Source organism: Cyprinodon tularosa, unplaced genomic scaffold (assembly GCF_016077235.1).
Source record: "Cyprinodon tularosa strain WSP-4 unplaced genomic scaffold, ASM1607723v1 ctg301, whole genome shotgun sequence".
NCBI lineage: Eukaryota > Metazoa > Chordata > Actinopteri > Cyprinodontiformes > Cyprinodontidae > Cyprinodon > Cyprinodon tularosa.
Window position 1 is genome coordinate 54630 of NW_024039010.1, and position 26186 is coordinate 80815.

At 42.2% G+C, this 26186-nt stretch overlaps 2 protein-coding genes across 2 annotated transcripts in view; one reads left to right on the forward strand and one right to left on the reverse strand.

Moving 5' to 3' along the window:
- The window catches only part of LOC119787809 (E3 ubiquitin-protein ligase RNF19A-like), a 34069-nt gene extending 19960 nt beyond the window's left edge, over positions 1-14109 (forward strand). The window contains exons 2-10 of the mRNA XM_038291852.1: positions 1842-2802; positions 4789-4997; positions 6764-6908; positions 7244-7406; positions 9262-9376; positions 9843-10004; positions 11521-11734; positions 11810-11953; positions 12033-14109. Of these exons, the coding sequence (XP_038147780.1) occupies positions 2132-2802; positions 4789-4997; positions 6764-6908; positions 7244-7406; positions 9262-9376; positions 9843-10004; positions 11521-11734; positions 11810-11953; positions 12033-12795 (2586 nt within the window). The 5' untranslated portion in view covers positions 1842-2131 and the 3' untranslated portion in view covers positions 12796-14109. The remainder of the gene's footprint in view (positions 1-1841; positions 2803-4788; positions 4998-6763; positions 6909-7243; positions 7407-9261; positions 9377-9842; positions 10005-11520; positions 11735-11809; positions 11954-12032) is intronic.
- A 279-nt stretch (positions 14110-14388) lies between these two features.
- spag1b (sperm associated antigen 1b) overlaps positions 14389-26186 on the reverse strand; it is a 29564-nt gene continuing 17766 nt past the window's right edge. The window contains exons 11-18 of the mRNA XM_038291853.1: positions 25000-25099; positions 24505-24657; positions 23936-24093; positions 19125-19266; positions 17157-17283; positions 16621-16779; positions 15381-15689; positions 14389-15310 (exon numbers count right to left, since the gene is read on the reverse strand). Coding sequence (XP_038147781.1) covers positions 15182-15310; positions 15381-15689; positions 16621-16779; positions 17157-17283; positions 19125-19266; positions 23936-24093; positions 24505-24657; positions 25000-25099 — 1277 coding nt within the window. The 3' untranslated portion in view covers positions 14389-15181. The remainder of the gene's footprint in view (positions 15311-15380; positions 15690-16620; positions 16780-17156; positions 17284-19124; positions 19267-23935; positions 24094-24504; positions 24658-24999; positions 25100-26186) is intronic.

The window sequence follows — 26186 nt, forward strand, 5'->3', positions numbered from 1 at the left end:
CCAGGCCAGTTAGTTATGTCAGACTGAACACCTAAATTCGGCCAATCATATATCAACAGTCATCTGTCAATCAGATTTTTTCGGTCATAGCATCTTGATTCATATGTCGCAGCTAATATACGTGAAGGTTGAAATAAGAAATAAGAATAATTTCCTTTCCCATTGAGTTCCGTCCCAGTGTTCACAGGGATGAACGTCTGTGTCTTCAGCAGGCGTAGAGCTAACAGAACTGGCAGCGTTGCGAGGCAAGGGCTCAAACATGTACGGCTGTAAGCCTTCTACACCAAACCAAGCTTCTGCCGCCCTGGCGTCCTCTTCCACAACTCCACAACTCTTCCCCGCTTTCCTCCTCTAAATAAAAAATGGATGACAGAGGAGACTCATCCACGACCTCCGACACTAAACTCTCCTCCTCTTGCATGTTTCCTCTGTCCATAGCGTTCCTTGACAGTGTCGTTTCTAAGTCACCAATTTAGTGCTACTTGGTCCCAATGGAATTTCCCATTGGGAACCTACTAGCACTAAGTTGCTAACTGGTTAGCAAGATGCTTCCGGGACACCGGCCACAACCAAACTTACTTGCGAACCTTCTGCCACAACAACCCCGCCCCCTTGATAAACGACCAATCACATTCACTTTATTCACTCGTGTAAAGTCGTGCACCACTGGGGTCAATTCGGAAATTTAAACTTTAAAAAGTGACAAAGAGAAAAATATTATTTGAAAATGTAAAAAAAAACTATGAATGAATCAAAATGAAATAAAAAAAAAAAATTATAAACAGAAGTTACACAGAAAAACTCAATTTGATTAATATGAGGATGTAAAGTTTGATTTCTGGAATGCATTTCATCCATCTTAACAGTTATTCCAATCATTTAATTTGGATTTTGGCAAACTGACCAGACCGTGTCTACAGTATATGTGAACCGGGCTGCACAGAACTTTGAGGGTTTTAATTTCCTCCTGCTCTCTCATTTAAAACACCCTGCAGACTCAGCAACTCATGCTGCTTCTAATGATTGAAACTATGACGCCTCAGCCGCTCCTAAATCTGCCGAAGGGTCCATTCTGGGCTCTCAGAAGAGAATTGTCAGAACCAACACTTTAAGATGCTGTGTACAGAGTCGGGGGGTGGGCACAGCACTTCGTTAGTGGTTGTTTTGTGCTTCTATTTTGAATAACGCCTAAAAAAAACATAAAAAAAAAAAAAAACCCTATTGAAGTTGAGAAGTACCAGCGGTTTACGGCTCACTTCCTCCTGCCTGCTGTCATCGGCGACCGGTGACCTGGGCCTCGTCACTGTTGATTTCACAGGCAGATTACAACGCTGCCTCTTCTGCGTCACTTCTGTCCAAGATCGTCTGTGTCCTGTTTTCTCTTTCTGCAGTTATGCTTTGATTAGGAGAGCAAGCGCACACTTCACCGGTCATGGTGTTGATCTAGGAAAATGTCCACAACAAACAACCTCTTAAGCCCAGCAGCTGGTCCGGTCCTAGCTTTGAAGTTCTTTCTAGGTTTTGATCAAAGGAGATTGGATCGCCAAGAAACATTTAGGCCGAGGTCTGATGGTTTAATGGGACATAAAAGGTTAAAAAAATTTTAAAACTAAACTTAAAAAAGGTGACGATAAATCCTTGGTAGTTGGGTGTTGTGCCATGATTTATTTTCATACAGGAGGCGAAAATAGATCATTTTCCAGGCTGTTTCTTACTTTTTAAATAGATCAACCAATAGTTATCCTAAACTCTTTGTAAATAATAATAGATTGATTTTGGATGGCATGTTTTCCTTGTCATCTCTCCACTTCCTTACACCTTTTCCCTCTTTCTATGTGCAGGTTCTGTTGCATCTTTTTTGCCCTCGTGACCCCCCCGCCCCTTCGCCAAAATCAGGCTGCTTGATGTAACGGCGAGGCTGATCAGGAGAAGCCATCATGTCTTAAACGCAGACGGGCCCTCCGGAGCCCTGTCCCCCCACCCCGTCCCCCCTTCCCCCGCCCCCTCCCCCATCCACCACCTCACCCCTTCTCCCAGCCCCCTCCAACTCCCGCACCTCTCCTCACACCTACGGGACAGGCTGCCTAGCTCTGGCTCCCCCCCAGCACACCCCTCTCCTCCCGCCGGAGGGATGAGCCTAAAGAAGCACCAGCAGCTGGGGAGCGGAGGTAGTGGGGTCACAGGTTCTGACCGGGACCTGCAGTCCACCGCTTCCTCCGTCTCCCTGCCGTCGGTGAAGAAAGCTCCGAAGAAGAGGCGGCTCTCCCTGGCTTCTCTTTTTCGAAGAAGAAGCCGGCAGAGGTCAAAGGAACCCCAGCGTCCTGGGTCAGGAGGCCTTGCAGGAGTGGATGGCATCGCCAGCATTGAGAGCATCCACTCTGAGATGTGTAATGACAAGAACTCTGCCTTCTTCTCTGTTGGTGTGGCAGGAGCTGCCTCTTTCTCATCTGCCTTAGGGCCTTCCTCTTCTACCTCCTCCTCCTCTAAGATGGGAGTGGGAGCGGGGGCAGAGTTACTGGAGTGCCCACTGTGCCTTCTATGCCTCTCCAGGGAGAGTTTCCCCGACATCATGACCTGTCCCCACCGCTCCTGCATTGACTGCCTGCGCCAATACCTGCGCATCGAGATCTCAGAGTCACGCGTCAACATCAGCTGCCCCGAGTGCTCGGAGCGCTTCAACCCTCACGACATCTGCATGATCCTCGGGGATCGAGCTCTAATGGAGAAATATGAGGAGTTTATGCTGAGGAGGTGGTTGGTCGCCGATCCGGACTGCCGCTGGTGCCCTGCGCCAGACTGTGGGTAAGCAGTGGAAGAAGATTTATAACTTGAAACAACAAGCATGCAGAAGCTGATATGAGACGTTTGTATTCATGTTTATCGGAATATTAGCCTGCTGGTTTGTAGAACTTTTTATGAGCACATATTATGTCAGGCACCTCAACAGTAAAGTGCTTTATTATCTTATCACAAACACTTCTAACCACACCAGTTCTTTTTACTTTTCTACTTTAACGTAAACAAATGGACAGAACAAGGTAAGTTTAAGATAAATGAGAACTGCCCAAATGGGGAACTGATGTCAGTATCAGGGCTGGCTAATGGTCACATTTAGGAGGGAGGAAACTTCACCACTGGGCTTGTTGCACAAGTGGTATCACAAACCACACCTGTATTCACAGTGCGAGCAATGTTTGCTTGTTCAAACACCTTCAGTGTTGCAGATTTAAGAAAGATTAACATTTTATCTTTTCTATGTTGTTTTTTTTTTAAGCAGAATTGTGTTATTTGTCAATTTAGTACACAATTGTTGAAGTCCTGCTTTTATGTAAAACAGTTTAAATTTTTTTGAGATCCAAATACAAATTATGTTGACATTAGCCTGATCCTCCATATGTTCTACTGATGCGGTTTGGCTGATTCTGGAGCCGTTATTGCTTTTCTGCCTTCATTTACAGAATAAAAGATAACACCATGACAAATGTTACACGACTTATAATTTAAACAAATTTTAAACTTTTATTAAAGGAAAAGTCCTTTAATGGATTATTATCTATATATATATATATATATATATATATATATATATATATATTAGGGATGGAACGGTTTATGAAAACCGTCAGAACCGTTCTGTTCGACTGTCTCGGTTCGGTTCGCGTGTGTTTCGTTCGGTTCATGCGCTGCTTCTTTTTCTCATAGGCGAAGCATTTACACTCCAGAGCAGAAGGTGGCGGTACTGCGACCAAAGCCACCACCAGTAGTACACAAGAAGAAGAAGCGAAGCAGCGTAGCTGGGTGTAGCAGAAAAAAATCAGTTGTTGTGGAGAATCGTGTGGGTATGGCGAGTGGGAAAGAACAGGAGTTGGAAGACGCGCCAGCAGCACTTTATAGGTCTGCTGTATGGGACCACTTTGCATTTAGAGTGACCTACGATGACGGCAGAAAGAAAGTTGTGGATAAAAGTGCAACAGTGTGCAAGCATTGTGCAACACGTTTTGTTTATGCTAATGGCAACATGTCATGCTAACCCCAAAATCCCACATACTGCGTCAGCGCCCCGCCCTGCTGCGCTCCAGACCTCGTGCGCAAAGCAAAGCATACAGCCTCCACTGTGGCTCCCGTCCGCTCCGCTCTGAGTTCCTTGGAGATCGTAGAGGGCATGCGCGAGATGATTAAATTCAAAGCAGCAAAACATGCAGAAATGATCCAGGGTTTCCGCGGATCATTAAAAATAATTACAATTCATTAATTTTTTGGGATTTTTTTCATTAATTTCATTTATTTTTATGGCATTTCGGTGTAACAATCAACATATACTGAACTGAACCGAAAACCGTGACCACGAAACCGTGAACAGAACCGAACTGTGGATTTTGTGAACCGTTCTACCCCTAATAGATCTATAGATGCACATTAAATTAATCTGGTATGTATAAATGGGGAATGTATATCTGATAATTTTTGTTTCCTCCATATTGCAAAAGTCCAGATATTTCCTTCACCGCTCTCGTGGACCAGACCCAATATTCTGCTAGGAAAATGTCTGTTTTACACATTATACTTAAAACTAAAACTATAGTTTGCATTTATTTATTCTGCAAATGCGTAAACATGTTTTCATGACACCACAGAACTGTACGTTTTTATTTTATACTGCAGCACTTTGTATGATTCACCCATATCATGCTCTCTTTTTAATGCTTAATTTTCAAACTGCTTATTTTCTCTCCCATAGTAAAGCAATTGATTTTTTTTAAACCCTAAATCATGTTTTCTTTTTACCAGATATGCAGTCATAGCCTTCGGGTGTGCCAGCTGTCCAAAGATCACCTGCGGCAGGGAGGGCTGTGGCACAGAGTTCTGTTACCACTGCAAGCAGCTGTGGCATCCCAACCAGACCTGCGACGCAGCGCGGCTGCAGAGAGCTCAGAGCCTCCGGCTGAGAACGGTGCGCTCGTCCTCCCTCAGTTACAGCCAGGAGAGCGGAGCTGCAGGTGGGCTGTTCAACGTGGTAGAAAATGGCACATTTAGTCAACTGGAATATCAATGAAGAGCTCATTCAAAACAGCAAATGAAGCGAGTTATAGATCATAGATTTATTACACGGGCTGAGGTTTTCAAGCCTTTAGGATTTTCTGTTCATAGTAAAGGAAAACCATTTAAGATTACCGTTTATCATCGAACGTTTACACTTTAACATAAACATTATCTTTTTAAAATGTGTTTTTAAAGGAGAAGTCCAATCAGTGATAAATAATCAATTGATCATTATTATTACCTAAAACTAATACATTTGCTGTGATTTAATGAATTCAGCATTAATCAGTAAAAAAATGAAAACAATTTTCGTTGCGATCACAGAGTCTGGGAGCGGCCATTTTTGCCCAAATATAGTAACACCTCCCTCCTGAAAATTTTCAGCAGTGATGTCACGGTGCGGTAAGCCTAGCTTCTTTCGCCCCACTTTACAAGTAAAATCAATGGGAACCAGAGCATGAGAAGGGAGCGGAGCGCCACGCAAATACCGCTCCCTGCTCAGGAGGATGTTCGCTCCGTGCTCACCTTATTTTCCTGCCGCTGTTGCGAAATACCCCCACACTCACTTAAATTTTCAGGAGAAGGCATTTTCTGACATTTTTCCTTCATGGAATAATTTCAGGGCCCTGTGGGACACACGGCGTTTGATTTAATGATGACGGATACTTATTTAACTGGCAGTTAAATTAGCACACTGTTTTCCCAACTGTGAACATAACACCTTCATTCATGTTTCCCAGCGTTTACTATTTAAAAATTAATTGTCCAAAACATCACACTTAAATCAAATAAATGCGTGAACTGGAGCGGAGCGAAATCCTCGCTCGTAGACAGAGCTGCAATCAACAACAATTACTGAAGATTTCCAGAGGACTTCACCACTGAAATTCACCAGAGCTATAGTGAAACTGACAATGACCACGGGCATGGCAGCTGGATGTTGGAATACATCGGGTAAAAGTGAAAAAAACATTTCATTTTCCCAATTCCTGATCCTCCACGGACGGGTTCGTCGTTGGATTGCCAACTTGAAGAGGGAGGATTTGCCATCGAACTTCTGGCCAGAGAAAAACACGTAATATGTAGCCAACATTTGGAAGAAGAATGTTTTCAAGATGACTTGGATAATAGCGCGTTGTGACAAACACCAGATACAGCACTGGGACTTGATCAACAGCCGATACCGCACCGTGACGTCAAAAACCAGTAGGTGGCAGTAGTGTTCTTTGACAAACATGGATGCCTCCAGTAAAGCACATTCACAAGAAAATTCCTCTGAATTAAAAACATCATTTATTGAACAGTATGGAATAATTTCATATTTAAAGTACTTTCAGAAGTTTGAATTCTGAATATGACCGGACTTCTCCTTTTAAGAATGTTTAAAAGTCTTTTTAAGAATGTATTTAATATGACTCCATAGCCGCATTATGATTAGTGCAGTTCTATTTTTTTTTTTTTTTACGTTTCTCCATTCCTCCTACGTCAAAGGAGCGGAGTAATGTTTGTTGGGGACTAAAGCATATTTTAATTTTTTTAGTTTATTGCCTGTTAGACCATTTCAATGTCATTGTTAAACATTTGTAAATAGGGAGCTCAGCAGAGGCAGCTGCATCCTCTGTGCTGTATTATGACAGCTGACCAATGTCTCAGTAACACGTCTTTTTTGTTAAGTGGACTCTCTCTAATTTTCCACTCGTACGTCGTGTTCCGTCTGTTGCAGCCGACGACATTAAACCCTGTCCTCGCTGCGCCGCTTACATCATCAAAATGAATGATGGCAGCTGTAACCACATGACCTGTGCCGTCTGCGGCTGTGAGTTCTGCTGGCTCTGCATGAAGGAGATCTCAGACTTGCACTACTTGAGGTAAGAATTTCGGCTTGAGTCCAAAATATTGACAAATTGCACAACAACACAGGGTTGACATTTCCCTTTCTTTCTTTAATCTGATTCACTGCAATGCTTTTAAATGACTGGGTATGAAAACAGTAATTTCATTGCCTTGACCAGAGCTGCGTTATTTATTATTTCACATGATGGTTAGAGAGTATGCAGCAAACGTCTTCAAACTTGAAAACAAAGTCCAGTGGATTGTTTTCTAGCTTTTTTGGAATCTTATTTTCTGTCTCCCTTTCTGTTTCCAATGTTGTTATTGATTGATTTATAAAGCGATGACTCATTTTCTCATTTGCCTGCTTCAGTCCGTCAGGATGCACATTCTGGGGGAAGAAGCCGTGGAGCAGGAAGAAGAAGATCCTTTGGCAGCTGGGGACTCTTGTGGGCGCCCCTGTTGGAATCGCACTGATTGCTGGGATTGCGATCCCCGCCATGATCATTGGTATACCTGTATATGTGGGAAGGAAGGTGAGACGTCAAAGACACAGCTTCACTATGTGGATTCATCCTTTCATGACGTCCAACCAGCAGCTAAATCCTTATACTTAGTGATATCTATTGTGACAGATGTTTTCACCCTGAATGCTCTGACCTCAATGAACTAGAACTACTAACTGATCAAAAGTTTGTCTTCTGAGTTTCTGCCAAAAGCCAGAAAATCAGAAGATGACTTGGTTAATTACAAATATACCACAAGAAGAAAGAAAACCTGCAACTCTGTCAACTTAGTTATATAGAGGTAAAGTTATACTGGGGCCGATACGCTGACCAATAATAAAAAATCCGGTCAGCAAGGAAGAATCAAAGGATCATTATTTATACCTAAAACTAATACGTTTTCGGTGATTTAATGAATTTAGCATTAATCAGTAAAAAAGTAACAATTTTCGTCACGATCACTGAGACTGGGAGCGGCCATTTTTGCCCAAATATAGTAACACCTCACTCCGGAAATTTTTCAGCAGTGACGTCACGGTGCGGTAAGCCTAGCGCCTTTCACCCCACTTTACAAGCAAAATCAATGGGAACCAGAGCATGTGAAGGGAGCGGAGTGCCACGCAAATACCGCTCCCCGCTCAGGAGGATGTTCGCTCATTCGTACAGCCGCTCAAAGTTGTTCCAGGACGCTCCTCTCAAAATCCACTCCACGCTCTAATTTTCCTGCTGATCCGGCGAAATCGCTCTTAGACACATCTGCAATCAGCAACAATTATTGAAGATTTCCAGAGGACTTCACCATTGAAATTCACCAGAGCTATAGTGAAACTGACAATGCCCACGTCCATGGCAGTTGGATGTTGGAATATGTTTGGGTAAAAGTAAAAAAACATTAGTTATTGATCTTTCCGATTCCTGATCCTCCAACTGATTGCTAACTGGAAGAGGAAGGATTTGCCATCAAACTTCTGTCCAGAGAAAAAACACGTAATCTGTAGCCAATATTTGGAAGAAGAATGTTTTCCAGATGACTTGGATAATAGCGCGTTTTGACAAACACCAGATACAGCACCGGGACTTGATCAACAGCCGATAACGCACCGTGACGTCACAAACCAGTAGGTGGCAGTAGGGACGTAAATCACACCTATCATGGCGATTTGATTCAGTAGCAATTTTCTGACCCAATGATTCAATTATTTTTGATACTCAAGAATACATCACGATACAATTCGATTAAATTGTTATTTTTATTTATTTTTACCTTACAGGCTAGACAATGATTCAAATTTGAAACAAATCAATGAAAGCTGTAATCTCGTTATGCATTTTATTTGAGAAACAACAGAAAATAACAGAAGTAGCAAAGTTATACTCCACCTATGCCTATGAAAACTTCATTTACTGAAAAATAATATCTCTGTGTTTACGTGAGTGGGCGTGTGCAAGCGGAATGACGGTAGTGGCTAAAGGAAGCGAGGTATGAGGGCAAAATAGGTTTGGCGCCACCGCAGAACGGGAGTCAGAATTACGTCCAGGAGCAAATGGATAAAAATAGACCGGAGGAAAAAAAAAAACATGAATCAATACTCTTGCAGACGTGTCGATGAATCGGATCGTCGGCTGTTGGATCGATGCATCGATACAAAACCATTATTATTTACACCTCTAGGTGGCGTTAGTGTAATTTACATTCAAATGAAAATTACTCTTAATTAAAAACACTTATCATTTATTGAACAGAATGCAATAATTTCCTATTTAAAGTACTTTCAGAAGTTTGAATTCTGAATACGACCAAACTTTTCCTTTAATACTCGATGTTTTGAGCCAGCTGGTTTCTCATGTCTGGGCCCTTCAGCTCAACACAGTTCTCTCCTGTCAGATCCATAACCGCTACGAAGGAAAGGACATTTCCAGGCACGAGAGGAACCTGGTGATCGCTGGCGGAGTGACCCTGTCTGCCATCGTGTCTCCTGTCGTGGCTGCAGTCACTGTCGGTCAGTCTGTTCTGAACCTCTCTCTAACATCTCTGCTTCTTGTTTAACTCTCAGCATCATCCTCTGCTGTTTCAAACCAGCGTCTCCCTGCATCTTACCAGTAGTAGCCATTCAAAATTTCCCCACTCTCCTTCATGGGTCTTTGGCTGGTTCTCTAAGATTCAATTTAAAACATCAATCCTTCTACTAAAATATTCTTTATGTCATGATTTGTGGAATTAAGATCTAAAGCGAAGCGTCATCTCCTGGTCAGACCCTGTAATTGAGTGAAAAGGTGAAGTCAGAGTTAGAAAATATGCAAGAGGGGGTCACTCCTATGGCTGGACGTTGGAGGGGATTTTGCTGGGAGTTGCAGGGATGTGTGCTGCCATTCCACTGGCATTTGACTGGGAAGGGCCATTTTGAATGGCTGCTGCTGTAAATCCTTGGGCTGCCTGTTTCTCACCCAGCTGTCTCTTCCTATAAGGCATCGGAGTTCCCATCATGCTGGCATACGTGTACGGCGTGGTGCCCATCTCTCTGTGCCGCAGTGGAGGTTGCGGCGTTTCGGCCGGGAACGGCAAAGGAGTTCGCATCGAGTTTGACGACGAGAACGACTTGAACGTGGGCAGCGGGACCGGCACTACGGGTTGGTTTGATTGTTGCACCTCAAAACTTCTTCATCTCCGGCTGCATTATCAGCTGACATGCTAATGGCCCTTAATATAAACATCCAGAGAGAAACTTTGTTTACAAAATAAGACAATGTGTTTAATAAATGGTAAAATGGACTAATTTCACACTAAAATGCTCAGAGCATTAACATCCTTGTGTTGTAAACAAGAACACCCAATAAAGTGAACGACAAACCGACACCTCTTTACAAGTTTGAGCTGCTGTGGTTTAGCTGGTTAACTGTCACAGTGTTTAGATGATTATCTCCAAAACTAGAAGGCCTGCATTTTAAAACCCTTTCAACTGCTGAGCAAGATATGCAAGATGGAAGATGTACTTTTGATAGGCGAAGCTGTTAAGGTCAAATTAGAGGAGTGAAGGTCTCCCGGCAACATATCCTTCCTTTTGTGGATCCTAGAAGCTTCTCCAGAGTTTCTGTGATTGTTTAAACGTCAGAAATTGATCTAAAATTAAAATCTTTGCTTCATTTAAGGAGGGAAGAAAAATTGACTATTTTGCATATAACAAAATTCTATATACTTTACTTAAAGTCGTAGGGAATTCGTATTTAAATGTCAAATCATTCTGGCTTAAACATGTATATAAATGTACTCTTTTTCAGACAAAGATCTTAAATAAAAAAAAAAAATCCTGTCTTAAAATCTGTGGGTTTTTTCCGTTATCTTATGCAGGCCAGTTAGTTATACGTCAGTCTGAACACCTAAATTCGGCCAATATTATATCAGTGGTCATCTATCAGTCAATTCTTTTCGGTCATAGCATCTTGATTCATATGTCGCAGCTAATATACGCAAAGGTTGAAATAAGAAATCAGAATCATTTCCTTTCCCATTGAGTTCCGTCCCAGTGTTCACGGGGATGGACGTCTGTGTCTTCAGCAGGCGTAGAGCTAACAGAACTGGCAGCGTTGCGAGGCAAGGGCTCAAACATGTACGGCTGTAAGCCTTCTACACCAAACCAAGCTTCTGCCGCCCTGGCGTCCTCTTCCGCAACATCTTCGTCCCCGCTTTCCTCCTCTAAATAAAAAATGTATGACGGAGGAGACTCATCCACGACCTCCGACACTAAACTCTCCTCCTCTTGCATGTTTCCTCTGTTCATAGCGTTCCTTGACAGCGTCGTTTCTAAGTCACCATTTAGTGCTACTTGGTCGCAATGGAATTTCCCATTAGGAACCTACTAGCACGAAGTTGCTAACTGGTTAGCAAGATGCTTTATTCACTCGTGTAAAGTCGTCCAACAATCAGGAGAATTTGGAAATGCAACGGTTGGAACAGCCGCTTCCCTACGACTTTAGAGTAAGATAATGGAGATATGTTCTTATTTTAGGTGAGAAATTCTTTAATTTTCAGATTATGTTTACCTAATTAAATGGAATGCAAATAGACTCATTTCAGAAAATGTGACGGTTTGAGAAGTGTTCATAAAGGTTGCTGAGATTTTTCTTTTGTGCCTCCTCCTCCTCTTAGACACCACATCAGGAGCAGACACCAGGAACAATCCCAGCATAGGTGAAGGCAGTGTGGGGGGGATGACGGGCAGCCTGAGCGCCAGCGGCAGCCACATGGACCGCCTGGGAGCCGCCAGAGACAACCTGAGCGAGACGGCGTCCACCATGGCTCTGGCCGGGGCCAGCATCAGCGGCAGCCTGTCGGGCAGCGCCATGGTTAACTACCTGCACAGGTGCTAAAAGCGCTCGTTAGGCGCATCTTTCTATCGGTTCTCCTCTAATGTGTCCCTGCCTCTCATGGTTGTCAGGATGGAGGTTCAGGCTGACGTGCAGAAGGAGCGCTGCAGTCTCAGCGGAGACTCTGCCACCGTCAGCCTGGCTACAATCAGTGATAACGCAAGCACCAAAGCCATGGCCGGCTCCATCCTGAGCGCCTACATGCCTCTGGACAGGTGAGCCTCGCTTTCATGTCCTTCTCTGACATCCATTCCATCTGATTACTGAATTCTGCCTTTTTTCCTCTCTTTCCAGAGAGGGAAACAGCATGGAGGTCCAGGTGGACATCGAATCCAAACCTGCCAAACGGCGGCACCACAGCGGCAGTAGCAGCGTAGAGGACAGCAGCAACGCCGGCCGCTGCACCTGGACCAACCCCCCCGCCGGCTGTAGCTCCTCAGAAGGCAGAGGGAGCGCGGCTAAGTGGGCCAAAGAGGCATCCTGCTCCTCCTCTTCCAGCTCCGGGGGCAAAAAGAGCAAAGGCAAGCTGCGCAAGAAAGCAGGCGGAGGAACGAAGATCAACGAGTCGCGGGAAGACATGGACGCCCAGCTTTTAGAGCAGCGCAGCACCAACTCCTCCGAGTACGACTCCCCGTCACTGAGCGGCAGCTTGCCCTCTGTGGCCGACTCGCATTCCAGCCACTTCTCAGAGTTCAGCTGCTCCGACCTGGAAAGCATGAAGACGTCTTGTAGCCATGGCTCCAGCGGCGGGGACTACCACCCTCGCTTCGCCACCGTCAGCCCCTTACCGGAGGTGGAGAACGACCGCCTGGAGCTGTGCCCCGCCTCTCTGGCTTCCTCCCAGTCCCCAGCCTCCACCTCCTCCCCCCTGGGTAACGGCGCTCAGTTTTCTCGGCTCGGCTGCGTTAGAGACGATAACGTTAACCCCGCGTGTCCCAGCGAGCCGGACTCCTGCAGCAACACCGGAGAGCTTTTAAAGGAACAGAACAACAATCATCATCAGGAGGAGGAGGAGGCGCCGCAGACCAAGAACTCCAGCATACAGACTGATATTTAATAAAGTCCATCCCTGAAGTGCTGCTCTCATACTTTATACACAACCTCCTTTAACCCAACAGCTGCTGCTGATGGTTTAACCTGCAGTTTGGGCTTTTTCATAGAAAGCAGCATTTGAGTAAATCTGATCTGTGGTTCTATCAGATGCTAGAAAAGGCTTCAATAGATCAGCTTTCTGAAAGTATTAACTTCTTACCTAAAGCTCCTCTCTGATTGGCTGCTGCGCGTCAATCAGGTGTTTGGGTTTTAGTGGGGACCAGGCAATATGTTGATTTCTTTTCTTTTATTTGGGATGTTCCCAATCCTCAGCACTAAAATAAACCTTAAACAAAGCTTTTTTTTTTTTTTTTGCTGGAGATGATGATCCGCTGCTTTTCCTCGTAGTTTGAGACGTTTAGTGCCAACATAACATGGGGCAGATCCCGCTCTGGGATATTATAGCGAGCTGATTGTTTTTTGGAGGGGGCGGGGTCTCTGGAAGGCCGCGGTTGTAGGAGTTGATGCTAACCAGTGGGTTTAGAGGTGGTTTAGCTCAGCCTCACTGAGAGCTTTGAAATCTCGACTCACGGTGCCTTCAGGAAGCTGCTTGGGTTTGTCTCCTGGACTTCCAGGACAATGTTTTCCGGACGACAGTCTGTCTGTCTGTGGCGCACACTGAAGACTTCTCAACAGCCTACCAAAGACGGCACTCAGGCTCTTGTTGGTTCTGTCTCAGCTGCCGGCAGTCACATGCATCCTGTTTTTCTTTTCCATTGCAGGGCTTAGTGAAGGCGTGACCCAGGGTCACACATCCAGCCTAATCGTTTTGTTTTTTACTTGTTCCACTGAAGCTAAGTAATTAGCTGAAGCTGCCCAGCAGCTCCAGGCACCTTCACTGATGCACAAACCTTCAGTCTGTCTCGCTGAACCCTCCTGGTCTGGATTCCAGTTTGTGTTGCCAAACGGTGCTGCTGAGCAGACATAAACTATGTTTTATTTTTTTCCCCAGAGTTTTTGCTCAGCCTATTTCCTGAGCTGGTTCAGGTGAGCCTCTACCAGCAGCGGTTCTGACCCAGCTCACTTGGTTCTGTGGATGAAGCCTAATTGCTGCACTTCTCCCTTCATAAGATGGAAGATTTTTTTTGTTGTTTGTTTCCTTCTTCCGTCATGGTTTTTAACCAAAAAAAAAAACGTTTTGGTTGTAATTTGCACACTACTGCCAGATAAAACTGGTCATTAGTGCACCATGGGATAAAGGTGTTTGTATATTTGTTTGGGGGATTTGCTTTACTATATGCGTGTAAATGCATATCGACAAAAATAAAAAAATATATATCAAATGTCTGGTTTCTTATATTCAGTAAAAGAACACAACATGAAAGTGATTTTCTTTATTGAATAGGCCTCTGTATTCTGTACAGATAACTTTACTGAAACATACAATTTAAACTACAAACTAAAGGTTTTTATTGCCTCTTGCCCCCAGTTTGGGTCCCTGACTTTAACTCTGTACATTCATGAAGAACAAAACCTTTTAACATTCAGGAAGCTCTCTGTTTAGGACAAAAACATTCTTATGAACAGTTTTAAATTAGAAAAGAAGTGCTACCGGTATTTGAATGTTGTCAGTAAAACATGTAAAATCTTGGATGCAAAGGTTGTTTAAAATTTGACTCAAGTGAAGAATTAAATTACTGGAATTAATATGATGCATTTGGACAAACTTTGGAGCTTCGATAAAGAGGAGTGTGCAGAACATTTACCCGGTGGATCGTCTTGACCCCCCCAGGCTGAACTTTAAGGACACGTCTCCCTTGAAGCAGGAATTCTTCATTTAACTTCTTATTGCATAGATGTTTAAGCAGAATGAAGCAATGTGTTTTTTTTAATGATCTTTTGGTCTGTTACAGACAGAAATGGATATATATTTAAACATCTTTTTTGGTCTTTTAGGTTATCTTCAATAGTTCAGTGACAAAAGGTTGTAGTTTCCTTAAGCAGCATGGGCACTGACGACCTCTAAACATGGCTGATTTACAACAGCCACATGTGTTACATGACTGATTTGAAGAGCTTCCCGGACCAAATAAACAGAAATCAGTTCTGGGAACAGGAGCTCCTCTTATGTAATCCCAGAGCAGTGGGAGAAAACGCTGGCCTGCTTTCGGCCGATCCCACGCTGCACTTTGGACCGTGTTTGATAATTTGCAAAGTAAAAAACGATCCAGATGAACACTTAAAGTCAAATCGGTGCTGGTACATAAAATCTGCATAGCAAAAAACAACAGACACCCTCAGCTTTCACTCAGAATCAGTTCCTTGGTGCTTCTGTGGAAACATGGAGGCTGTTCTGAGCCTGATGATGCTTAGAGCCAGGATTGGAGATGCAGCAGAGGGTGAAGGGGGGGTCAGACGTATTTGTTGGCCAGATTGTGAACGTCACCCTGGGTGAACTCTGAGCTCTCCACAGCTGAAAGACGCTCAAAGAGCTGAGTCACGGAGCGACGCTCGTGGTCCTCCAGCTGCATGAAAACGACCTGCAGGCAGAAATTACTTGTTCAGAACCAGAACCTCAGATTTACCGATATTTTATGTTCCCCTCCTTACCTGGAACCGGTCAGCGGTGTGCAGGCGCTCCAGATGCCGGTAAACCAAGTTAGGGTTTTTTCCCAGTAAATGCGAGTCAAGTGCCTTCATGATGAAGCCGATCGTATGTCCGTCCAGCTGGTTGCTAAGATACCGAGGGAGCAGTTCTGGTTCTATGGACGCCAGCAGCTCTGCGCAGGCGGCCGTGTTCCCACTGCAGCGTGCTGCGTTCAGGGACTGGCCGAACTCGTAGGAGCTGCCGGGTGTGAGGTTGATGCTGAGGTCATCCCTTCTGTTTGGAACGTCGGGCGTCTCCTCGTCACCGTCTACCTGTGGCAGCAGAGGGGCGGTTTATCACGGTTTGTATGCATGAAAGAGAGACTTTAGATCCACCTCTAATAAAACAAAGACGTCGTAATGTTGACGTTCAATAACAAAATCTACAGCTGGATTTATAGTGTTTAATCATTTAATGTGCCTTTTCAAGCCTTTATTTCTATTGATTTTCTGCTTGCAGGCAAAGAAAAGACGTTTAAGGTTAGAATAAGTATGGAGTGAATTTTGTTCAATCAATTTTGCAAACAAAAATTTAATTTTTATTATTGAAATAAATAAAAGAATAAAAGAAATCCAGAAAGAAAACTGAAAAACCTCTTAATCAAAAGTTAGGTAATTAATCTTGTTTTTTTTTTTCTCTGCATGGTTATTTATTATATTTTATTTATTCTTTTGTGTAGAATTTAATTTTTCATATTCTTTTTTTCCCAAATGTTTTACAGATCACATTCTCCTCACTTTAAGCCACATAGAAATAGTCACAATGATCAATAGAAATGTATCTGCAAAAAAAAATTTTAATGAAAAATTCTGAACCACCATTGGTTATTTATTAATAGCAAGTTATTCTCAAAACATTTTTTAAATGTTTCTCAAACATTTTTTCTGGAAAACCCTTTTTTTCCATTCACAAAACATGTTCTTTGCTCAAACAACAATGGAAGAAATTTGCTCCATATATCAGATTACATAAACAAAACTTTGGGTTTGATTAAATGTATTTTTAAAACTCAGTTAAAGGTTTTTATTTCAAAAGGTTCCTTTTAGACAAACATCACAGAAAGCTGTGGGATACAATCTCATTGTATCCTTTATAATTAGCTAATCCTTTAATTCTGACTTGGGAGGAAGCCACGGTGGGTCAGCGTGAGCAGAGACGTTGCTGTGAGGTCCTTCATGACACTACAGAGAACTGTGGGTGTACCTCTGTGATGGGGACAGCCTTCCTGGGTTTGTCGTTCACGCTGTTGGCCAGACTCTGTCTGAGCAGAACCGTGACCTCCTCCAGCTCCTTCTCAGCCTCCTGCACGTTGGGGTCCAGCCGTAACACCTCCTGGAGATCAGAGCTGCAGGCCAGGTAGTCCTGAAGGAGAACAGACGGCTGTTGAGTGGAGGCATTCGTTTTATGACAGGAGCGCTTTGTTTACATCTATGTTTTCTATCTCTGCTTCTGTCTCCTTGAACCTCAGTCGGCCTCAGCAGATGGCCGCTCACACTGAGCCTGGTTCTGCTGGAGGTTTCTGCCTGTTAAAAGGGAGTTTTTCCTCTCCACTTTCACTACAAGCATGATTAGTGTGAGGGATTGCCTTTGAGTCAATGAGTCAATGTAATCAGCTGGTTTTCCTTAGATAAAAACTTTAAACCAATCGGACTGGATCATCTGGTGAACTGTAAAGTGCCTTGAGATGACATGTGTTGTTAATTGGAGCTATAGAGATAAACTGAATTGAATCTGTTCACCTTGAGGCCTTTATTAGCCAGGGCTCGTCTGTAGAAGGCCTTCTTGTTGTCTCGCTCCAGTCCCAATGCGGCGTCACAGTCCTGCTTGGCCTCCGTGAACCTCTCCAGCTTTAGGTAGCACAGAGCTCTGGAATCAGACCCACAGAAACTCATTTTCTGTCACCAGCAAATGTCTTCAAACCCCTTGAACTTTTTGTCCTTATTCAAATCACAAAAGTTTCGGTATTTTATGTTTATGCCCCTAACAGAATTTTCCAATTATAACTCTATGACCCTGCAGAGGAAAGACAGCCTACAGACGGACGCTGACAGCATGATGTGTTCAGGGAGTTATGGAATGTTCATTTTCTATCATAAATGAGCAAGTATTTCCATTTTGGTCTTGTCTGACCAGAGCGCCTTGTTCCACGTCCACAGATGTTACAACCATAGGTCTGAACCAAACAGTCCTCTTTCAGCTGCTTCTTGGATTAGCTCTGTTGTTAGCTTTGCAGCTTCCACACCCTTTAAAGCTGATGATGATGATAATGAAGAACGGTGGGATGTTCAAAGAACCCAGCCCTGAATTTCCACCTGCTTTGCTTTCTCATCATTTTGGTGTTGAATTGCATAAATTCTACCACAAATCTGAGCTCCTCACAAAACTGATGCTGGACTGTTTTTTTTTTTTTGTGGTTATATTTAGAAATATCATAATAAAGATCTTTTAAGTTTAAAACCATTCTTTCTTTTCTATCTACTTCCTAATTATATACGACTCTGTCTACTATGACACCCTAATAAAATACGGGGTATAAAAGGTCGGCGTAGAAACCTGAAGGGATCGATTTCCTCACAGTGGATTAAATCAATGTAAATCCCTTTATTGTCCCTCAACGGGGAAATAAACTCTCTGCATTTGACCCGTCCCCTTGGGGAGCAGTGGGCTGCCATTGTGCGGCGCCCAGGGAGCAGTGTGAGGTTAAGGGTCTTTGCTCAGAGACCCAGGGTTCAGGTTGTGGGGATCAAACCGGTTACTTGTGCGCTACTCTAACCCACTAGGTCAGGGGTCGGCAACCCGCGGCTCTTTAGCGCCCCGCTTGCGGTTCCCTGAAGCTTTTCAAAAAATGTATGCGAATACATTGTTTTTCTTTGTTTATTTTAATATGGTAAGCAGGAGGTTAAACAAACATTCATTATGTTTTCCAATACTTTTTTAATTTGTATAATAAATAAATGTAAACAATAAATGAAAACTTTTCTTTCATTGATTCTTTCGACAGATTTTGTTTTGTGTTTTGGTCCATTATGGGTTTTTGAGCAGGTTGGGTTGCAGACCCCTGTTCTAGGCCAACACTCCCCCTTTAAAAAAAACTAAACAAATTCCACTTTTAATACTATGACAATTAAAAAATCACTCTAGATCTTCCTAACTTATAAAATATAGAATTATTCGCTAACACTGGAGGTTCTTTCAGTCCTTAAGTTTCCCTTTCTCACCTATAGGTGGTGTAGATGTGGCGCCTTCATTAAGAATAAGCTTGATATTAATTCTCAGGACTGAGAACTAATCTGTTTTTTGTTTGCTCATAACATTATTAAAGTCCAAATGATCCAGTCAGAACTGTAGGTCACAGAGTAAAGGATTACTGCTGCAGATTTGGCAAAAATAAGACAGAACTATAGAAATATTTCAGAATATTTAAAGTTTAAAATTGGCGATTTAAAAAAAGAAAAAGAGAAAAAAACTTACATCTAATAATTTCTTGTCTCTAAACACATTTTCCAATAACTGCTTCCAAGCAGCTGCCTGGAGGTAAATGGATGTTTATAATCTTTAGACAGAAAAAACTATTTTCACAGCAGTTTGTGACATATGCAAACAGGATCACACAGCGGGACGTTTATTCCTCTGCTTATTCCCAGCAAACTGACATCTAGAGAAAAACGCAGCAGAATGAGAGTGAGATAGAGGAGGATGTCTCTAACCTGTTGGTGTAGATCGCACACTCCTTTGGCTTTAGTTTAAGGCATTCTGTGTACTTCCCCAGAGCCTCCTGGTACTGGCCCTTCTTCACAAATTCGTTCCCTTCTTGCTTCAGAGCTGAAAAGCGGATCTCTGCTCTCCTCTCTACAACACAAAAGGCAGAAGTGATTACTTAACATTGATTACTCACAGACAGAGCACTTCCATTTGCCTCCCCTTCATCGTTATAAATCCAACTGAAAGGACATTTTAATTGGCCTCCTTTTCACAGAATGCTTTGCTAGCTGGACACTCGGCGGAAGAGTTTAGTCAGCAGTCAGTCACAGGCGGAAGCACAGGCTAATCAATCAGCTGCAGAGATTCTTCAGGGAGGGAAAACTGTGCCGGCAGCTCTATTCTTGATTAAAGGTTATTAGCAGCTGAAGCAAAACCTGGGGAATGATAAAAAGCATGGTCAGACCACACAGGTTGCACTTATATTGTGAGTCGCAAACCTATGGAAATACCTCTTGAACTTTTTCACATTTATTTTTTGTTACAGCTACTGATTTCAGTAAATATGTCTATAGATGTTTCTCCCTGGCTCCTTGGCTACACTGTGGCTCTACCTTTCTTATACCTCATCCAAAATACTCTGGTTATCCTGAGCTATTTTCTGCATTTGTGCTGCTATAGGCTTAGACTTCTGGAAGACATAGGGACCCATTTTCATCATTCTGCTTCATTCTATTCCTTTCTCCCATTCTACAGTATTTATTAGTTTATGCTCTCTCCATGGGCGGAGCTAGATGGGTGGCCAGGGGTGGCCATGGCCACCCTTAGCCAATCATTGGCCACCCCTGTGGCCACCCCTAGCATTTTTTTCCTCTAATACAGATGGTGGCAGCAGTAATACTCTAAAGGGGAATTTTCAAACTTATTAAACATTTAAATGTTTCATATATTAATAATTACTTGACAACAGAAACACTGTTGTTAATCACGCACTCCAATATACTAATATTAAAGATAATAGATACAGAATTTGTCCTCTTTTCAGAACTAAATTTTGAATTATTTGGGGTAAAGATAAAATGATGTGCCTCTGAAAGTCATCTAGGAGTCTTCAGTGAAATCCTAGATAAATAACTACTTTAATAATAACTTAAAAATGTATTAAATGTGGATATTAGTAGATTTAAATATATATTTTTTTGCAGAATGATTATTGATAAAAGTAGGTAATGACTGTAAAATATGTTCGCCCAGCACTCAAACCTGAAAGAATTTTCCCAATATATCGTTTATTTAAACAGCATAGATGTTTAAATATATGCGTCTATGTGTTAGCAAAGGCTGCAGGAAAGGATAGTTTGTCTTTATTTAGAAAATATGGATGTTGTGCTCGTTCCTGTTGAAATAGTGTAGACTGACCCTGAGGTTCTGGTGCCTTTCGGCCACCCCTCGATGTACATTGCTTATTGACTGGCTGGATGTGCTCTCTTCATCCTCTGACATGGGAGTTGGCTCGGAGCTCGTCTGCCTGGCTGTGTGTTTCCTGGACGTGGCCGCCTGTGGAGCTGGTTGAAAGTTACCTTATGTATCTATGCTACTGTCTCTTTAAACCCCAGTCGCCTCGGCAGATGGTCGCTCACACTGAGCCTGGTTCTACTAGAGTTTTCTTTCTGTTAAAAGGGAGTTTTTCCTCTCCACTGTCGCTACAAGAATGCTTGGTTTGAGGGTTTGCTTTCGAGTCAATGAGTCGATGTAATCAACTGGTTTTCCTTACATAGAAAACTTTGAATCAATCTGACTGTATGATCTAGTTGAACCATCTCTGTAAAGTGCCTTGAGATGACATGTGTTATAAATATTTGCTATATAAATGAACAGAATTTTAAAAATTTGAATAATTGTGAAGGAAAAATCATTGAACCACTTCTGTACATTTTTACAAGGATTTGTTTGATTATTGTTGCAAAACGTTTTGTTAATCAAATAAAAGAGTTTTGTGAATAAAAATAAAGATTAAAAATGTAATAATTCAAAGAAAATGCAATTTACATATTAAACCTTGAAAAACTTTTGAATTTTCCAAGGTTTTATGTTTACAAAATTTTTTCCTTTTTTTTTTCTCCATATTTTAGTTTAACTTTTTTTGATCTCTATATTTCAGGTTAAGTTTTATCGATGAAATTTTATCGACTGTAATTTTATTTATTTTTTACAGATCATATAGTCTTCACTTCAAGTCCAAAACAAACAGTCGCTCTCGACACACATTGATCAATAAGAGGTTGCTAGCGTCCATGCAGCCACAGGCTTCAATGTATTTCATTGGATTTAAAGTTTGGAATAACAATGACATGGAAGGAAATAATAAACCATTTCTGTGTTTTCAAATACTGGATACTGGTGTGAAGTTCCTTTTTTTTGTGTTCAGGTATGGAATGGATTCTGTTCCAATTTTGTTGCAAAGAACATGTTTTATAAATGTTAATGGAGAAAAACATGTTCACTGTTTTCTCAGGCTCTATATTTTCATTTTTTTCCCCACTTTTCTTTCCATATTGTATTTTAAATTTTTTTTTTCAAATTTTATATTTTTTTACGTCTCTTTTTCAGATTAAGTTTTATAAGTTGCATACTTTTTCAGTTCACATTCTCTTTAAGGCCAAAACAGATGCTTGCTTGATGCACACATTGACTAATGTTGTTGCTAAGATCCATGCAGACCAATAGAAACGTATCTTTGCTCCTCACTCCAGAGTAGGGTGACCAGACAGTCCCGAATTCTAAGCTTTTGTCCCGCATTTGTCTGTGCATTACCCGAAATTTGAACTTATACCAAATAATAACTTTTTAACCCAAGGTACACCTCTCAAACTATTTGCTACTGCCGCCTGTGCCGCCCCAATTATGTTAAAGTCATAGGGAAGTCATATTTAAATTTCAAACCATTCTGGCTTCAACATGTATATAAATGTAGTCTTAATCAGACCATATTGTCCCAAAAGTTAGAAAATTTCTATAAAAAAAAAAAAATCCTGTCTTAAAATCTGTTTTTTTTTTTTTCGTTATCTTATGCAGGCCAGTTAGTTATATGTCACCCTGAACACCTAAATTCGACCAATCATATATCAAGGGTCATCTGTCAATCAAATTTTTCGGTCACAGCATCTTGATTCATATGTTGCAGCTAATATACACAACGTTTGAAATAAGAGTAATTTCCTTTCCCATTGAGTTCCGTCCCAGTGTTCACGGGGATGGACGTCTGTGTCTTCAGCAGGCGTAGAGCTAACAGAACTGGCAGCGTTGTGAGGCAAGGGCTGTAAGCCTTCTACACCAAACCAAGCTTCTGCCGCCATGGCGTCCTCTTCCACAACATCTTCGTCCCCACCTTTCTCCTCTAAATAAAAAATGTATGATGGAGGAGACTCATCCACGACCTCCGACACTAAACTCTTCTCCTCTTGCATGTTTCCTCTGTCCATAGCGTTCCTTGACAGTGTCGTTTCTAAGTCACCAATTTAGTGCTACTTGGCCCCAATGGAATTTCCCATTGGGAACCTACTAGCACTAAGTTGCTAACTGGTTAGCAGGATGCTTCCGAAAAACCAGCCACAATCAAACTTGCCTGCTAACTTTACACCACAACAATCGACCAATCACATTCACTTTATTCACTCGTGTAAAGTCGGGCACCACTTGGGAGAATTCAGAAATGCAATGGTTGGAACAGCCGACTTTAAGTGGCTGCGTGTCGCCACGGCTACAATGTATCTATATTGTTATCTTTCTGACATTTGAATTCCATTTAATTGCAACAACAGGCACGAATGATGACCGGCGCAAATTTTCACTGTCACTGACCATAGCGACATGCAGACGAAGAGCCCCACCACACAAGTAAAAAACAGAAGCGACAATGCAGGTACAGGAAGGAATGGGAGGGGAAATATTCATGGATTACCAATTCATTGACAGATGAATCGAAGGCTTTCTGTAAACTGTACAGAAAAAAGTTTGGCGTTTCTCACGGTGGAGAGTTGGATGTGAAATTGCATGCTAGTAGTAAGTACTACTAAAGATTTGAATAGCATAGGCCTAGATGTGACAAGCTTGGAAAATGCAATTTTTTATTACTGTACATGTAAGTCAGCCTACCCACCCACCCGCGCACGCCCCATCCCGAATTTCAGCCAACCTCATAGGAGGAAAAGAGGAAAGAGGAAAGCCCGCCCCAGAAGTGAAGAGAAAGTAATCTTAAGAAAGCAGTTTGAAAATAATCAAACTTGTAAGATTGTATCTGAAATAAAGAAATTTTGAGGGAAAAAACTAAAATCTGTAAAAATAAAAACATTCAGAAAATAACATAAAATAAAAAAATAGAAACAATGGAAAATTGAAAAAATAAAACAATTAAAAAACATAAAATCTAAGAACAGAGCAAATCTACTCTTAAAACTTTTTTTTTTTGAGTAAGATTTTTCTCATTTCTGGATTACATATTTTTTTATTTCCATTTAGAAAATGTGTTTTTTCGTTTGCAACAATACTGGAACAAAGTTCCCTCCATATTCAGGACTTTTTTGCTGTGATAGCCTGTAATAAAATCCAACCCATTTAGCTTTAAAAGGAAGGAACTGAATAAAGTCAACTGGTGTCTAATCTCATCTCAGAGCAAATCTGTAACAGCCAATAAACTGTTATATGGCTGCCTAATCATCCTTTAGCATAATAGAAATGTCAGAATAAATGTGACCTGAAATAATCCAGAAAGTTAAATAAAGTGGATTACAGTGAGCAGCTCTGGGACCTTTAAACACACCTGCATCCTCGCTGGCTTTTTGTGCTCGAGCCTGCAGGACCTCTTCGCTGGGGGGCTCTTCTCTCCGATGCTGCTGAGCTGATAGAGGCACCAGGGGGATGTCTGGAAGTTTTTCTCTCCACTCTGAGCCGTCCTGCTCGATCAGCACTCGGGTGATTCTGGGTGGGGGGGGGGGCACCATGTTTGATCAGACCTTCATAAATCATTTGATGCTACTTTTGAAATCCAAAACATAAATGTCAGCCATTACTTCACTCATTATTTATCTACATTACTTTATTTTACTCTATCTTTGAGTGTTCGGGTGATTTTGAGCAAGTGGTGTTAACTTCCTCTAACCTAAGATGGAAGTACAACTGTATGTATTGCATAAAACTAAAGCACATGTACTTTATCAGCCATAATTATCCCCCAAGATAAAAAATAAATCTCTGCGAGACTCAATAAACTTGGGTGTGTTTATCCTTTTAAGTAAGCCTCTGGAAATGTAAAGGTTCAAACATTAGAGGTAGTGCAGATAAAGGAGTAAATGAGTCTTTGTGTTCATCTCAGCCGCGCTGACAGACTACCTGTTGACGCTGTCGTGTGCCGCCTGCACGCTGATGTCTATCTGCAGGACGGTCTTGTAATCCACGTAGGCCTTTCTGTACCGCTCCAGCGACTCATAAGCCATGGCCCGCCGCAGGAGGGGCTTGAGGGAGAATGGCTGCAGCTCCAGGGCTCTGGTTAGTATAAATAGAAAAGCACAAAGGATCAAGTCTGAGGCCTCTGCAACAAACGCAAGAGGTAGAGCTTGTGTTTATGTACCAGGATGAGGGTCACTTCATGATCCCTCGCTATCTGTGTTACTTAATACATTACATATCAGTATAGATCTCTAAACCTGGCTTCTTCTCTGTAATCCAGTCCTCTATGTAAGCATGTAAGTGTTTTAGGGCTTGTAAATGGGAGGTTATTTTCATCCCTCAGAGCACATCTCAGCACGCCTTCCTTTAATGACTGGGATCAGCTACTGTAGCTTCTCTCTCATCATGTTGGATTAGCCGTTCTCGCGCCTTTCTCACCTCGTGCAGTCCTGTATGCAGTCTTGGCTGTTGCCATCTTTCAGGTAGCACGCTGCTCTGTTCGAATACAGAATGCACAGATCCTGAGGACTGTCGATACCTGTGTGGAGAGAGACCATTTAAAGGTGGAATGACAGCAGCTTAAAAAGGTTTGCATGCGCCACTAATCACTGCACCATCTTCTAACGCTATTAGGCAGTTTATGGCGCAGGAAAGAAAATACTGTAGAGACTTTCATACCAGCTGGAGAACTTTGTGGGTCTAAAGATAACAAGAGCAAGTTTTCACGGATGAGTTCGAAAAAAACTGTTTTAGTTTGTGTTTATATCTCAATTTTTAGGTGTCCATCCTCGTAAAAAATTAAATATAAGTGAGTCAGTTTTTTTGTGTGTGTGTGTTTTTTTTGTGTTTTTCCCCTTGTTTTGAGAAGTTGTTTGAGAATTAATTTACAGATTAATTAAAGGTATAGTGGAGTTTTTTTTTTTTTTTTTTTAAAAGACCCACCCTCTCCACTTAAAAAAAAAATGCACATGCACAACCCTGTACCCGCTCATGAGAGGGAAGGCCTATTAAACGCGTCGAGAGCGTGCATGAACCATTTCTTCTTGTGCAAGCTGTTTAAGAGTTGCTGTTTGCATCGCTCATTCAGGCTTACTTTCCAAAAGAAGATTTTTCCACTATAGCCGGGCATACACTGTGGGATTTTTTCAATCGTTGCACGCAGCTACTGTACGACGAAACCACAGGGTTTCCAAATGCATGCTCTCACACTGTGCAGCACGATGCTCTGATGCAATCTACCTGCTCACACTTAACATCTAAAAACCACGTCAGACTCAGCTCCGACCGCAGTGAGATGGCGCTACTCAGACTCATCTGTCCAGAAGCCAAATGAGTAGGAAAGGAATATGAAGCTCACTAGAACGAAACACGCTACCATGGTAATTTGTGCAATTTTGAGCTGAAAGCCCTAAAAAGAAAAAAAAAGGCAACAACGTATTTGGACAAAGACAAGGCTGAGCAAACATGCTACTACAGTCTGTCAATTTTACAGAAAGAACTCCATTTCACTCATTGCACCCCCACCATGCTTCTGTGTTTACATCTGAGGGGAAGAAGGCTCTTTGTTTGCGCACTGAGCAATTAGCCCACGACCACCTTACGATGGCCGACTGAAGTTTGATTTT